The 16800-nt window shown below is 40.2% G+C and overlaps 1 protein-coding gene across 1 annotated transcript in view; it reads right to left on the bottom strand.

Moving 5' to 3' along the window:
• Positions 1 to 16800, bottom strand: part of crfb16 (cytokine receptor family member B16) — a 51407-nt gene that overhangs the window by 10235 nt on the left and 24372 nt on the right. The window contains exons 4-6 of the mRNA XM_034183767.1: positions 12439 to 12629; positions 2667 to 2791; positions 374 to 521 (exon numbers count right to left, since the gene is read on the bottom strand). Of these exons, the coding sequence (XP_034039658.1) occupies positions 374 to 521; positions 2667 to 2791; positions 12439 to 12629 (464 nt within the window). The remainder of the gene's footprint in view (positions 1 to 373; positions 522 to 2666; positions 2792 to 12438; positions 12630 to 16800) is intronic.

Below are 16800 nucleotides of genomic sequence, written 5' to 3'. Positions count from 1 at the left end.
CAGTGCAACTCTACGCAGGCCCTGTGTGAAAGGGGCTTTACAGATGTTCACCTGTCTCAGCAGTGTTATTCATGTCTGTGGGTCTTCGACCTTGAAGTGAAAGGACATTTGAAAAGACATGGAGTCATGAAGTCAGTGGACAGAGGCATTTTGTGAGGCTAATATCTTAGCAGCAGAATCAAAGTCCAAGTCTTTAGGGTCCTGGTGCTATGAACCTCTGTTGTCTTTAGGTACTAGGTTTCTATGGAGGATTCTTGGCTGCCACTGGAATGACTTTGTGATAAATGGGCAGTTATGTAGGGAGACTCAAATGAGGTGTAACAGTTGCAAAACTTGTTGATCTGTCAGAGGTGAAACAGCACCACACCTGTACCTGAGACAGTAATGCAGCGCATGTCCGTGCTGCTGCTCTGTAGCTGAGGGTCCACGACAAGCTTTGCTCTGACGCAGTACTCAGCTGACTCCTGCAGGGCGGTGACATACATCAGCTTCTGACCAGCTGGTACGATGTGGACAGTGGCCTGAGAGAGACAATCACACACCATCGCCTCATGCAGTTTTCCACATTAAGAGGCTGAGCAGAATTTCAAGTAATTCTTGTGTTGAATATCTGCACAAATAGAATGTGCAAATATTTTGTAACTTATCATCAATGCTGCAATGTCACTGACCTTAGACCTGACAGTAAACTGTAAGTATTGTCCAAAATTTTAGCTAGGCAGATTGCTAACTTATAAAATTCTGATTTGTACACTGTAAAAAACAAAACTACAATCTATTCAGCAGAGCTTAGGGTGACATGTCCTGTTTTCACATCTTGTCCTGGCTGTCCTGTTTTTTTTTTTTTTTTTTTTTTTTTTTTATTAAGAAAGTCATGATAATGGCCTGGTTCTCACTGGGCCATTAAATTGACCGGCATTCTGGGAGCTACTAATCACAGGAACTATAGGCAGAATGGAACTGGAACAAGTGGTAATTGGCAGAATGGATGACAATCAGCAGAATGGGTCATTTTTGCTTATATTACACCCAAAACAAGTATTGATGAGATGATCAGATCTCACCATTAAAATGATCAAGTTATTTAGCCACTATATAAAGCTATAGGTCAGCATTAGAAGCCCTAAACTCTTGACAGAACAGTGACGGAATGGCAGAACGGGAGCTTGTGAGGGTAAATTTTCCCAATTCCGGTGAGTAGTGCTAATTGGGACAGAAAAGAAATAAGTCTGTGCTTTGAACATGACGGGGGGCTTTCTGCTTTAAATCATAACATTTTATTACATTATCTCGAGATTGGTTATCAATATCTTGAGAGAAAACCTAGAGAACAGCACAGTAAGGTGCTGTTCTGTCAATCATTACATCAGTTGTATCATCATTCCAGTTCCACCGATTAGTACCTGCTGCCAACCGAGGATCATTTGAGTGTCTCATTGCCGGGCCGAGTGTCCTGGTTTTTGATAATCAAAATACGATCACCCTAGCAGAGCTGGTATTCTGATTTGTTTGAACATGAAAATTAAAATAGATATTCTTAACTTGAAAATACATATCAGACCAATCGTGTGCACCTCACTGTATAAGTGTGTAATTGTGTATAAGCTGAAATTGTAATTTGTTGTTGGTACAACAAAGTTGGAAAAAAACCACAGGGTTTCCCAGTGTAGACACCAAGGGCAAGTCCTCATGATTTAGCTAACAGCAACTCAGCCAAGACAAAGGATTTACTTCTCGCATATCTTTTTGGTCTTCTCTACGCTCTTAATATCTCCTACCCAAAGGCTCTCAAGTGTACTTTTCAGACATTTCAACACATCTTTATGGATAGAACAGATGTTTGACAAGTGTGGATTTATGTTGTGTTTTAAACAACGCATCATGCCTGTGGTGGTATGTCTTTCTGTTTGAGCAAAGGTGTTCTCATTCTTGGCAGTGTTGGCATATTCAGAATTATCCTGTATGGATTCTAGTGGCTGTGCTTCGTTTCATGTGTCTCTAACGGTTGTGGCACTCGTTGTGGTGACAAGAATTCATTTAACTATCTCATCTGACCTTGTATCTCCAGTTTGTACAGAAAGCACAGACAAAAGTATGGAGAAAATACAATTGAGAAAAATATGTATTTATTAAAATTCAGTTATTTATTTATTTATTTATTGACAGCAGTTAGAAATGATTGTGGCGTTGATTATCTTTTGGTCGTTCCGTGAATCACACTTTTCAGCTGATAAATTTATTTTTGCCAAATGAAGAATCAATAGTAGTGACTATTCACAGAACAATGTAAATGTAACTGGTACACCAATGAAATATGACTTAGAACAATGAAATATCAAAACATTGAGACAATTCAAAAATTTTACTGCATAAGGTTGCCTTAAAATTTTAAGTTTTCTCAGCTATTTTTTTTTTATTTACGGTGTAGATTGATAGTTTCAGTTACATTCATTTTATTGTTAGCAGGGAAGCTAGTCCTGCATAGGCCATCTTGCTTGGCTAGTTAGCATGTAGCTAAGGTAAATGCAACATTATATGGATTCTGTTATTACATTGTGTGTAGCAACATGAAGAGAAAACACAAGGGAAATGTTGCAGAACTAAGGGAGGAAGAGGACTCATTATTTTTAGAAACTAAAAGTGAAATACTTAAAGTAAAATCTGACCTTTGACTCACTGCCCCTCTTCCAAACAGTCACGTTGATGAAGGTGATGTAGCCAGTGTTGTCGAACGACAACTGAAGTGTGTTGCCCAACAGCATCAGTTCCATCTTCGGTGGCATTGGCACCGCTGCCAGACAGAGGAACTCTTGTCACTTATTCATTCATTTCATACCATCGATTGCTTTTAGCGGTTAGTTTGTTTTTCCGCTGCACACTCGCCGGTCGGTAAAACATCCCCTAGTGGTACGGTGTGGGAACAAATGTTCATTGTGTCAGTTGGTCGTGCCATTCCATGGCACATTTTGTAATGACATTTACAGAGGTGGGTAGCTTAAAGTGATGTCGCTGCAAATGATTGTATAAACTCGGTGGGTTAAGTTTTCCCTTTTCCAGGCAGAGAATCAAGAATAGAAGTTACTCTCTGTTTATCAGCAGATAACTTCAAACAGCAGGCAGATTTTCTGACATTGTTGACTTTAGAAGGAAGGGCTAATGGAGGGTTCACCATGTCAGAGGCAGCACGTTCATGATCACAATTCTAGGACTCTCAATTTTCCTGTTTTACTTAACATTAGCAACAACTGTGTTGTCTTGAATCACCCTGCTCAGAGTGCCGCTCTCACTGGAGCAACATCTCTCCTATTTTGGAGTTGTGGGATAGCTCGCGCCCACAGATTGAGCTCGCTGGAGGACTTTCGCCACACTGCTCAGCTTGCCGCTCTCATATCCTGAGAATGTGTCTCTTTGTCCCAGATCTCTTTCAGTGCAGCTTCTTCTTCTGACTTTAACACAAAGTGAACACCCAAGTCTTTCATCGCCAACTGTAAATAGTAATCAAAACATTCCAGTCGTATTTTTCTGAACTCTTCCACATCAAACTCCATCATGTCATTGTTTACAATGTGCTTGAGCAATAACAGGTGAAGTTGCTCAATAACTGGTGAAGTTGCTCATAAACTTTAAGTTTCTTAAATATTTTTACAGCCACTCTTAAAACTTATCTTTGTAGTTTTATTAGTGGCAAATTTTAGAATTGATGTGATAATGTGATAACGAGATATACTCATTATGACAATTATCTAAGAACTACTTTTTGCGCAGGAATTCATCAAACACGTCGGCCGTGGGCACATACTAACACAGAATACCCAGAAACTGGACAGTTGTTCGGCCATAACAAGAGCATCCACTGTTAGTTTGCCACAAGCTAAGTTAGTGGTGCTTGTGAGAGTGTGGTCTTGAATTTGACATCAAAGTTATCATGTTTGCTGTTGTGTGGAATATAGTGCATCCAGAAAGTATTCGCAGCACTTTGCGTTTTTCCACATTATAGGTTACAGCCTCATTCCAAAATGGATGAAATTAATTTTTTCCCTCAAAATTCTACACACATACCCCACAAAGACAATGTGAAAAAGGTTTTGTTTGTTTGTTTTACATTTTTGCAGATGTATTTAAAAAAAACAAAAAAAAACAAAGAAATAACACGTACATAAGTATTCACAGCCTTCGCTATGAAGCTCGAAATTGAGTTCAGGTGCATCCTTTTTCCACTGATCATCCTTGAGATGTTGCTTAATCGGAGTCCACCTGAGATAAAGTCACTTGAGTGGACATGATTTGAAAAGACAGACACCTGTCTCCATATAAGGTCCCACAGTTGACAGTGCATGTCAGAGCACAAACCAAGCATGAAGTCAAAGGAATTGTCTCTAGACCTCCGAGAAGGATTGTCTCAAGGCACAAATCTGGGGAAGGCTACAGAAACATTTCTGCTGCTTTGAAGGTCCCAATGAGCACAGTGGCCTCCATCATCAGCAAATGGAAGAAGTTCAGATCCACCAGGACTCTGCCTAGAGCTGGCCACCCGTCTAAACTGAGCGATCAGGGGAGAAGGGCCTTAGTCAGGGAGGTGACCAAGAACCTGATGGTCACTCTGTCAGAGCTCCAGCATTCCTTTGTGGAGAGAGGAGAACCTTCCAGAAGGACAACCATCTCTGCAGCAATCCACCAATCAGGCCTGTATGGTAGAGTGGCCAGACGGAATCCACTCCTTAATAAAAGGCACATGGCAGCCCACCTGGAGTTTGCCAAAAGGCACCTGAAGAACCATCACAAACAAAATGATCTGGTCTGATGAGACAAAGATTGAACTATTTGGTGTGAATGCCATCATCCCTACAGTGAAGCATGGTGGTGGCAACATCATGCTGTGGGGATGTTTTTCAGCAGCAGGAACTGGGAGACTAGTCAGGATTGAGGGGAAAATGGATGCAGCAATGTACAGAGAGATACTGGATGAAAACCTGCTCCAGAGCGTTCTTGACCTCAGACTGGGGCGACTGTTCATCTTTCAGCAGGAAAATGACCCTAAGCACACAGCCAAGATACCAAAGGAGTGTCTAGGGAACAACTCTGTGAATGTCCTTGAGTGGCCCAGCCAAAGCCCAGACCAGAATCCGACTGCACATCTTTGGAGAGATCTGAAAATGGCTGTGCATTTCAGTATACTGTGCTCATATATTTTTGATTCCACAAACTGTCTTATATGCAGCTCTTAGCAACCAGGTTAAATTGCAAGACAAAGAATTTTGGTGGAAAAAACTTTTAAACTGTAAGTTGCTAGACAACTGTATTGTTGTGTAATACACTTTTAAAACTGATGTTCTTGGAAATAAAGTAGTATTTTGTGGACAAAAATTTAAAGCTCTAAGTACTTAGAAAACTTTTAATTAAAAAAAATATATAAGTGCTGATGTAAAAGCAGTATTTTGAATGAACATTTTAAAATAATACAGAGTGGTATCTTGGTGGAAGAAACGTTTAAATTATGAGTAGTAAAATCTAGGGTCCTAGAACAGTGTTCCTGAAACTACAACCTCGAGTACTAACTGCTGGATACTTTTGGATGGGTCAGAGGTGCTCAGCTGTAAATGCATGTAAAGTATCACTAGATGGCGCTGGAGCTACTCTTTGTAGTTAAATTAGACTGTTTCTTAAAATTAAATGAGTTTTTTCAGTATTTGCATTTTGAGATCTGTTTGAAGCATAGCCGTCCTTTCATATTCGCTTTGCTTTGTGGGGCTGCAGTGCAGTACAGTGTAAAAGTTTAAAAACTGTAATTTTGTTGAAGGTTTTCCCCATTTCATTTCAAACCCCCTCATTTTCGTAAAATGAAATTCTTCGTGCAAGTAGTGTGTGTGTGGTACATGATGGCACAAATACAGCCTCTGGGGATGAGTACTTTTTATCGTCACTGTTTTTACAGACTATACACAACAAGCTACATCAACTCCTAGAACACAAAACAGTTGACTTAATTTAATAATCCATTTATAGCTAATTCAGACTAAAAGTCCGACAGCCTAATCCTTCCACAATTCTTGTTCTTCTTCAGTGCTTGAAGGATTTTGATTCCACAGGTTTTGTTTGCTTCATGGTTTACCATTCTTCCTCGCAGGATTAGGAAATTTACATTTTACACAAAATGGGGACTTTTGGTGGTGAAAACTTAAATTTACCCAAAATAGGGCCAGTTCCTGAACTGCATAGCTGCCGGGGGAAAAAAAAAAAATCCAGATTTTAGAAGAGAACCTCATCCATTCTCGAGGTCGGTGCTACGTCACTTTGGCAAAGTGGCCAATCCGAAGGCGAGAATTTGTGCTTCCGCGATGGGCAGCTCGATGAAAACATGCTTAGGCTGTATGCTGTTCTATTGTATTCTATTCTGACTTGCTTCTAATGGACAGCTGATAAACTCTCATTGCCTGGAACGATGAGATTTATACACCAAGTTGACCTGAAATGAATCACTCTACATTAAATTGACTTTACTGAGGAGTCTGACATCTTTTGAAGTTCTAAGGCTCACTATAATGCAGTTAATGCATTACTCCTTTGGGAGCCTTAGAACTTTTCAGCCTACCCTCGTATTTGTATTGAGTTTGGCGATGTTTTCACCAACAAAACCCCTCGAGGTTAAATGCCTGGATGACTGACCTTGAGAATAGATAAGAAAACATTCTCAGCAGTGTGTAAATTACACTCAAAGACAGTGGACCCACTGCGGTGAACATTTCACCTGGTGGTGCTTCAAGGTTCTTGCAAAACTCTATTTACAGAATTCTGTAAATACTAAAATGACTCTTGGAAAATTTACAGCTATTGGTAAAGAATGTTGCTTCCAATATATTCTCCACTAACTCCATAGTGTGGGGAAATAGTTCAGAGACTAAAACTGGATGAGCTCTTTGTTAGCAGGTTTGACAGCTCTAAGATATCGTGTTTCACCTGATTCATAGGCATTACTATCAGCAGTTAGTTTTCTGGCTATGTGTTAAACACAGCACAGGGCCTAGGCAGTGAGCCAAATGGCAACAATTCCCATTGTTCACATTGTTCCAGTTCCCATGGGATACAAAAGCTTTTCAACCTACCATCCCTGGATCTCAAGACCAGGCACCTAAGTGGCTCTACTCTTTTTTTTTTTTCTTTTCAGATGTTTAGATATACTTTAATATACACTGGTAGAGTTCTACCTTAGAACTGGAATGTATAATAGAAGATATACCTTACTGAATTTTCATATTAACCATGTGTGATGATGAAATTACACGAATGAATTACATTTTAAATTGACATAAGCCTACACAGGTTGACTACATAGTATTAATATATAACTAATGTAACTACTACTACATCCAGTTTTTATTTGTCATCTGCTGCGGGTGTCCCAGGTTCTGGGGTAGGCAGCAGGCAGCTATGTCTCACACCAGCTCTCTAGGCAACTCTGTCCAGCGGGTCAGTACTGGCCAGGTTGAGGTCTTTTATGTCAGTCCTCACACAATCAGCCCATGTCTTCCGAGGTCTGCCACGCCCTCGGCGACCCGGAATCTCCATATCCATAACAGAGTTGATGCACGATGACGCCCGTTTCACATGCCCATACCATCTTAGCTGCCGGATACGTAGCGCTGCAGAAACCTCCTCAACCCCCAGCTTTGCATGGAGCGCAGAAGAGGAGACATCACCCTGTGGTTTTACGCCACAGATTCATCGTATCATGGATCTGTCATTGCGGTGGAGCCGCTGAAGGTCTGCAGCAGTTGCTGCCCAGGTTTCGTTACCATGCAGCAAAGCAGAGCGAACACAGGTTGAGAATATCTTCCCTTGGATCTTTGGCAAGATGTGTTTGGACATACGAATAGGGAGGCGTTTCTTGAACTTTCCCCATGCTGTAGTGCATCTGGCGATGATGGCGAGCTTGCAACCTCCTCCGGCACATAGCATATCACCAAGATAGGAGAAGCTGGGTTCCACATAGAGCATGGTTCCATCCAGATCGACCTGGCTAATTGGGCTCCCCAACAAAACCCCTCAAGTAGTTAAAATGATTAGAAGTGACTATAAAATGTATTTAGTTTTGACGAGGCACTAATATGACCTAGCATGAACCATATGGTGAGTAAAATGTAAAATAAAGATATCTATCAAACATAATCATTTCAACTAATACAGAACTATATAATCTTGGCAATACAAGAAGATGACTATCCAGGGTTGGGACCAGGAAGCAGAGTTGTATTCTTACACACCTCTCTGCAGCTTCTCTCCCCCTGCCATCCCCTCATTACCCCATCCCCGTAGAGACGGTGTCTGCTCCCAGACCACCAATAACCAGCAAAAATCTATTTAAGCATAAAAATTCAAAAAGAAAAAATAATATAGCACCTTCAACTGCACCACAGACTAAAACAGTTAAATGTGGTCTATTAAACATTAGGTCTCTCTCTTCTAAGTCCCTGTTGGTAAATGATATAATAATTGATCAACATATTGATTTATTCTGCCTTACAGAAACCTGGTTACAGCAGGATGAATATGTTAGTTTAAATGAGTCAACACCCCCGAGTCACACTAACTGTCAGAATCCTCGTAGCACAGGCCGGGGCGGAGGATTAGCAGCAATCTTCCATTCCAGCTTATTAATTAATCAAAAACCCAGACAGAGCTTTAATTCATTTGAAAGCTTGACTCTTAGTCTTGTCCATCCAAATTGGAAGTCCCAAAAACCAGTTTTATTTGTTGTTATCTATCGTCCACCTGGTCGTTACTGTGAGTTTCTCTGTGAATTTTCAGACCTTTTGTCTGACTTAGTGCTTAGCTCAGATAAGATAATTATAGTGGGCGATTTTAACATCCACACAGATGCTGAGAATGACAGCCTCAACACTGCATTTAATCTATTATTAGACTCTATTGGCTTTGCTCAAAATGTAAATGAGTCCACCCACCACTTTAATCATATCTTAGATCTTGTTCTGACTTATGGTATGGAAATAGAAGACTTAACAGTATTCCCTGAAAACTCCCTTCTGTCTGATCATTTCTTAACATTTATATTTACTCTGATGGACTACCCAGCAGTGGGGAATAAGTTTCATTACACTAGAAGTCTTTCAGAAAGCGCTGTAACTAGGTTTAAGGATATGATTCCTTCTTTATGTTCTCTAAAGCCATATAACAACACAGTGCAGAGTAGCTACCTAAACTCTGTGAGAGAGATAGAGTATCTCGTCAATAGTTTTACATTCTTATTGAAGACAACTTTGGATGCTGTAGCTCCTCTGAAAAAGAGAGCCTTAAATCAGAAGTGCCTGACTCCGTGGTATAACTCACAAACTCGTAGCTTAAAGCAGATAACCCGTAAGTTGGAGAGGAAATCGCGTCTCACTAATTTAGAAGATCTTCACTTAGCCTGGAAAAAGAGTCTGTTGCTCTATAAAAAAGCCCTCCGTAAAGCTAGGACATCTTTCTACTCATCACTAATTGAAGAAAATAAGAACAACCCCAGGTTTCTTTTCAGCACTGTAGCCAGGCTGACAAAGAGTCAGAGCTCTATTGAGCTGAGTATTCCATTAACTTTAACTAGTAATGACTTCATGACTTTCTTTGCTAACAAAATTTTAACTATTAGAGAAAAAATTACTCATAACCATCCCAAAGACGTATCGTTATCTTTGGCTGCTTTCAGTGATGCCGGTATTTGGTTAGACTCTTTCTCTCCGATTGTTCTGTCTGAGTTATTTTCATTAGTTACTTCATCCAAACCATCAACATGTTTATTAGACCCCATTCCTACCAGGCTGCTCAAGGAAGCCCTACCATTATTTAATGCTTCGATCTTAAATATGATCAATCTATCTTTGTTAGTTGGCTATGTACCACAGGCTTTTAAGGTGGCAGTAATTAAACCATTACTTAAAAAGCCATCACTTGACCCAGCTATCTTAGCTAATTATAGGCCAATGTCCAACCTTCCTTTTCTCTCAAAAAGTCTTGAAAAGGTAGTTGTAAAACAGCTAACTGATCATCTGCAGAGGAATGGTCTATTTGAAGAGTTTCAGTCAGGTTTTAGAATTCATCATAGTACAGAAACAGCATTAGTGAAGGTTACAAATGATCTTCTTATGGCCTCGGACAGTGGACTCACCTCTGTGCTTGTTCTGTTAGACCTCAGTGCTGCTTTTGATACTGTTGACCATAAAATTTTATTACAGAGATTAGAGCATGCCATAGGTATTAAAGGCACTGCGCTGCGGTGGTTTGAATCATATTTGTCTAATAGATTACAATTTGTTCATGTAAATGGGGAATCTTCTTCACAGACTAAAGTTAATTATGGAGTTCCACAAGGTTCTGTGCTAGGACCAATTTTATTCACTTTATACATGCTTCCCTTAGGCAGTATTATTAGACGGTATTGCTTAAATTTTCATTGTTACGCAGATGATACCCAGCTTTATCTATCCATGAAGCCAGAGGACACACACCAATTAGCTAAACTGCAGGATTGTCTTACAGACATAAAGACATGGATGACCTCTAATTTCCTGCTTTTAAACTCAGATAAAACTGAAGTTATTGTACTTGGCCCCACAAATCTTAGAAACATGGTGTCTAACCAGATCCTTACTCTGGATGGCATTACCCTGACCTCTAGTAATACTGTGAGAAATCTTGGAGTCATTTTTGATCAGGATATGTCATTCAAAGCGCATATTAAACAAATATGTAGGACTGCTTTTTTGCATTTACGCAATATCTCTAAAATCAGAAAGGTCTTGTCTCAGAGTGATGCTGAAAAACTAATTCATGCATTTATTTCCTCTAGGCTGGACTATTGTAATTCATTATTATCAGGTTGTCCTAAAAGTTCCCTAAAAAGCCTTCAGTTAATTCAAAATGCTGCAGCTAGAGTACTGACGGGGACTAGAAGGAGAGAGCATATCTCACCCATATTGGCCTCTCTTCATTGGCTTCCTGTTAATTCTAGAATAGAATTTAAAATTCTTCTTCTTACTTATAAGGTTTTGAATAATCAGGTCCCATCTTATCTTAGGGACCTCGTAGTACCATATCACCCCAATAGAGCGCTTCGCTCTCAGACTGCAGGCTTACTTGTAGTTCCTAGGGTTTGTAAGAGTAGAATGGGAGGCAGAGCCTTCAGCTTTCAGGCTCCTCTCCTGTGGAACCAGCTCCCAATTCAGATCAGGGAGACAGACACCCTCTCTACTTTTAAGATTAGGCTTAAAACTTTCCTTTTTGCTAAAGCTTATAGTTAGGGCTGGATCAGGTGACCCTGAACCATCCCTTAGTTATGCTGCTATAGACGTAGACTGCTGGGGGGTTCCCATGATGCACTGTTTCTTTCTCTTTTTGCTCTGTATGCACCACTCTGCATTTAATCATTAGTGATCGATCTCTGCTCCCCTCCACAGCATGTCTTTTTCCTGGTTCTCTCCCTCAGCCCCAACCAGTCCCAGCAGAAGACTGCCCCTCCCTGAGCCTGGTTCTGCTGGAGGTTTCTTCCTGTTAAAAGGGAGTTTTTCCTTCCCACTGTAGCCAAGTGCTTGCTCACAGGGGGTCGTTTTGACCGTTGGGGTTTTACATAATTATTGTATGGCCTTGCCTTACAATATAAAGCGCCTTGGGGCAACTGTTTGGCAACTGGAGATTGTGAGTTCACGTCCGGGGGGGATGAGTGGGAGGAATCATACACAATGCAGAGCAGCCGCTACACTGGCATGAGCCATGAGGTCAATAAACCACAAAATAAAGATATCAAATATAATCATTCCAACTAATGGCTATACTGGCAGACTTTAGACTTAGACAACTTTATTCATCCCACCAGGGGCAATTAATTTCAGCAGCCTGCATACCGGCACATCACAAAAAAAAAAAAACATACTACATCCACATAAAATGTGCAACATACTACATCCACATACCCATACATCCACACCTTACAAGGAATTTAAAAGACGGATAGCAGAAGGAATAAAAGATTTTAACAACCGATTCGTCCTGCAGACAGGTGAAACATAACGACGGCCCGAAGGCAACAAAGAAAATTCACCTGCCAGCACATGTCCGGGAGAAGACAAAATACAATTTGCCTTCCTCACCATTTGCTGTTCACAAAAACTAGCTAGGTCTCTGGTTTCCACTCCAATGATCTTTGAACATGTCTTTGTGATACTATGCAAGCTACTTTTATCTTTCAGTGCCAGGCTAGGACTGTACAGTACAGACTGTGTCAAATCAGTCAATAAATGAAAAAGATGGATGTGGATTTAACTTGGTCTCCGCTGCTGAGTTTGTGGCTAAAGCGCTGGATCTGCTCTGAACTGCTTCTCCTCTATTCACCACTAGGTGTCACTACAGTAGTATTGAAAAATATTGCTGGTATCAGAACCGTTAAGGTCTTACTTTCTTTCCGGTTGAAGGGTCTGTGTAGTTTGGTCCAGGGCGATGCCTGTGAGTCGCACTGTGCCCTGACACGGAGGTTATAGTTTGCATCAGAGCCCAGGTCAAAGGTCAGGTCACAGTGTGTGAGGGTAATCTGCTGGCACTCCCAAGCATCAACCCAGCTGCCGTTCAGGATGTCCAGCTCGAATTCTCTGAAGAACAACACACACAGGATATGATTTTTTTTTTTGTAGAATTTAACAGTTTGTCCTGACAGTTCAAAGTGTTTATGCCCACGTGTGAGCTCCAGTCTGACAGGAATACAAACGTCACATCTGTGACGTGTGTCACAAAAACAAACAGAACCAGGGCCTTGTTCCCTTTTGTTTTGGTTTTCTTTTATTCTATGAAATACGTGATAAGAGTCATTCACTGTTTCGCAGTTGTGAATCTTGCGCCGTCTGGCCGTCGGTGACACACGCAAGAGGTCAGTTTCAGCAGAGTTCCGGTTCAGGGCACATTGTACACACATCTCATGAAGTATGAACAACAAGACAACATCGGGGTGCAGCAGAAGTCCATCACAGGTGTGACACCTCCTCTAGATAACCCTCTTAACTTGGGAGAACGTGTCATCATAATCGCTCGAGATCTCGTTGAATCGATGCCATCCACATCCTCGCTAGCCACTGTTTGCATGGCTTTGAAATGCTGGAACTCTGTGCATTCTGGGAAGTGTAAGGGGCCACCAGGGGGATTATGGGAAACGTTAAAGAAGAGAATGGGCAAGAAGACGATAAATCTGAGCAAACATCCTCTGCTCCGTTTTCATTATTTTATATTTCAGCTGCAATACAACAGTGCGACTTATGTTGTGTTCCCACAGTCATGTTTGGGAGATCGTAACGCATATGCAAAATTTCAAATGTGCACCATATTTTGATTGTCATGCAATCACAGCACAGGTGCAGCGTGTGTGTGTGTGTGTGTGTGTGTGTGTGTGTGTGTGTGTGTGTGTGTGTGTGTGTGTGTGTGTGCGTGTGTGTGTGCGTGTGAGACAATCATTCTTTGTAATGTGAGGGTTGATGTTACCATGCAGACAAACAGGAAATTAATTACCTGGTAATTAAATGTTCTCTGTGATTGACAGCTGGCAGGACATATTAAACATACCAGCGGCACCTGTGCGACAGTGACACACCTGTTAACTCTGATGACTGCAGCAGATGTGACTGATATTTGAATGCATGCAGGAATAAAAAAGGACAATTATCCAGTCTGTTTATCTGTTTATAAAAATAGCTCATCATATGTTCAAGTTTCAAAAAATAAATTGATAAATAAAAATTTAAGCACATTGTTGGAATTGCTGCATAAATGCAGTGATTTTAGGCTATAAGTAACAGCACTGACTGAGTACTGTTGTTCAGTCTTTTAAAAGTATGATCGCTGTAAAAACTTTCAAATTAGTGCTGTCATCTTACAGTCTTAAGATATTGTATGTTTGATTATTTATTTTTGTTGTTTCATTTTCAGTGTTGTATTGACGGAATAATTGTATAAACACAATTACTCTATCTGAAAGAGATATCGGCAATCTGCAGAAGATTCGGCACAGCAGGCTGAAAAGTGGACTCAGATTGTATGAATACACAAGAACATCCCCCATTTAACACTTAATGAGAATTCATTGGATAGAGATGACCAATAACATGAAACAGCAAGATGTGTAACGCTGGCAGCTGCAGATTTGGTGATTAAAACGGCCGCCGTTTTTCTCTTTTCTGCAATGTACTTATGTCTCCATATACATTTCTACACGCTTTACTTTTTCTTGTTCCCCCCCCTGTTAATATTATTATATTTAAGTAAATATTGGAGGAGTGGGGTACAATTAGTTATACCTAACAGCTAATGTTAGCTTATCTAGCCAGCTGTAGCAACGTTCATCGTAGCTTACAAAATAGTTAGTTCTTTTGTGTTTGATAACCCACATTATTTCATACTTTTGTCCACATTTATTTTATATGTATTTGTTAATACCGTTACTGTAGGTTTAACTACGCTATTATACTTTATACACTAATGACGTTTTTGTTTATCATGTTAGCTTTTTGGGTACGGTTGGCTTATTAACGGCTAATTTAGCTCTTCTGCTATAACTAGCTTATTTTGGCAATTTACAATTTTATTTTACATGGTGTAGCTTTTTAATGATTCATCAGTTTATGTGTTCCTTTAAACATATCAACATATAGTACCTAAGTTCTTAGGTTTCCATTTGATAGCATAATGATTATACTTTTTATTTTCCTATAGTATGCTAACAGAGTTACTTTAGGTAGATACCAGTACAGTTACACACTCATAGCTTCTGTTTCTACAATAAAATACCAGATTTATAGCTTAGCCTACTAATTATATTTAATTTTACTACTAGTCTACATACTAAATGACCTATACTACAATCTTCTCCTGTGATGTCTTATCCTTCTTATGCCTTATTATTTATTATATTATATATACCTTTTTCTTGAGCCGCTTGGGTGGGTAGGGAGAGTTCCCATGGGATAAAAAAGCTTTTTAACCTACCATCCCTGGTTCTCAAGACCAGGCACCTAAGTGGCTCTACTCTACTACTCTCCTATTTTACTCTTCCTTTTTAGATATTTAGATATACCTTCATATACTAGCATAGTTCCACCTTAGAATTGGAATATAATATATAAGATATACCTTAAATCAGTTTCTGTGTAGGCTCTCAGTTGTCCAGGTTGTTTCCATAATAGAGAAGCTTGAATCTTCAACTGGACTGGGTTGCTTGACGTGAGGACGTTTCGCTTCAAATCGCAGAAGCTTCCTCAGCTAAAATTCTTGCTCTGGTAGTTTGACTTCCGTCTTGACTCTTACAGAGAAGAATAAAACAGAAGCCAACAAAAGCTGGAGTTAACCTAACCAGACTCCTCCTACAGAGGCCGACTGCTACAGGCTAGTGACTAAACAATAGCTCTAATTAGCACCTATTGTGCTCTAGTTAGCACCCTCCTAATGACAGGGCAGCTGTCCCTCCTAATGATGGGACGGAGGTCTCCTCTCTCTTAGCCAGAGAGAAGAAATGGTTTAGGAGAGGTGTCAAGGAAGCAGTCTTTGTAAAACAGTTGAAACCCAGCCTTAACCGGGGAGGGGGTCTCAGACACGCTTTGTCCCCTGTTTACAATGGGGTACTCAGGTCAAAGCAGTTTCAGTCTTTTGTTCATGGTAATGAGTCATTCACGTCATCAGGAGAGTCGTCAAGGGAGCCATCAGGAGAGACTTCCGTCCCATCAACGTCCTCACGTCAAGCAACCCAGTCCAGTCGAGGATTCAAGCTTCTCTACTTAAATCAGTTATGCATAATAACTCCAGGGTGAGATCTTTCTACCACCACTTCATCAATCTAGATATGTGCAATCATCTTACTGGCCATAATCTGAGGACACGTCTTAAGACAGTTTGTGGGTAAAGAGACATTGCCTCTCTTTAATTCACACATATGCAACCTCAGTCTGTAGAGAGATTAAAATAGGTACATGATAAAAAAAAATAAAGTTAAAGGAATTATAACAGAAATGGTGTGGTTGGAAAGAGCCTATAGAGACCTTCAAAATGGCGTTTAAATATTTGTTCTATGTCACATATGAAGAAAGAATGCCGTAAGAGCTTGGTAATTTTCGTTTGTATTCTTAAGGGAAAAACACCAGAAAGCTGTGACCGGTGTCTCATTGTTTACATTTCAAAATGATGGTACTCGTCAAATCTAATTATTATCTCATTTAAATGTGTGATTTCCAACAATCCACCGTATAAACACTGTTTTCTGACAGTAGTTTCCAAGCTAAAAACCGGCTATTTTGTTATGTCTGCCATCTTGCTGGCTTGACACCGGTTTTGCGGATCATAAAAATATCCATGCGAAGGCTTCGATCACCACCAAACTTCACAGAAAAGTGCATGAATGAATTATATGTTATATATTTGAAAACCTATCTTACTCACCTTTACAAGCGAATGTTTGACGCAATTTTTCAGTTCAATTTTCTAAGGAATTTCCTAACTTCTACTCGTCACAGGAATACTGTTTGAAAACAAGGTTGCAGGGGGTGGGGGGGGATGTCATGTACGTCATTAAATAGGGAGATTCCGGACTGTCAAAAAATAAACGCATTCCTCGAAGCGCAAAGTCAGCACTACTGCCTGGAAAGTCTCGCAAGCCAGAAGCAGTTGATAATCCACAGCAATGGACACCATATTTAGGTCATACACATGTACCTAATTAAAAGAACTTCTAATATGGGTGATGGATTATCTGACAGTGTGAGGCAGCTTTTGATTTGTCACAAGCCT

This window comes from Thalassophryne amazonica, chromosome 12, assembly GCF_902500255.1.
Source record: "Thalassophryne amazonica chromosome 12, fThaAma1.1, whole genome shotgun sequence".
NCBI classification, from domain to species: Eukaryota; Metazoa; Chordata; class Actinopteri; order Batrachoidiformes; family Batrachoididae; genus Thalassophryne; species Thalassophryne amazonica.
Note: the sequence above shows the minus strand (reverse complement) of the source record. Positions and strands in the feature narration are given on the sequence as shown.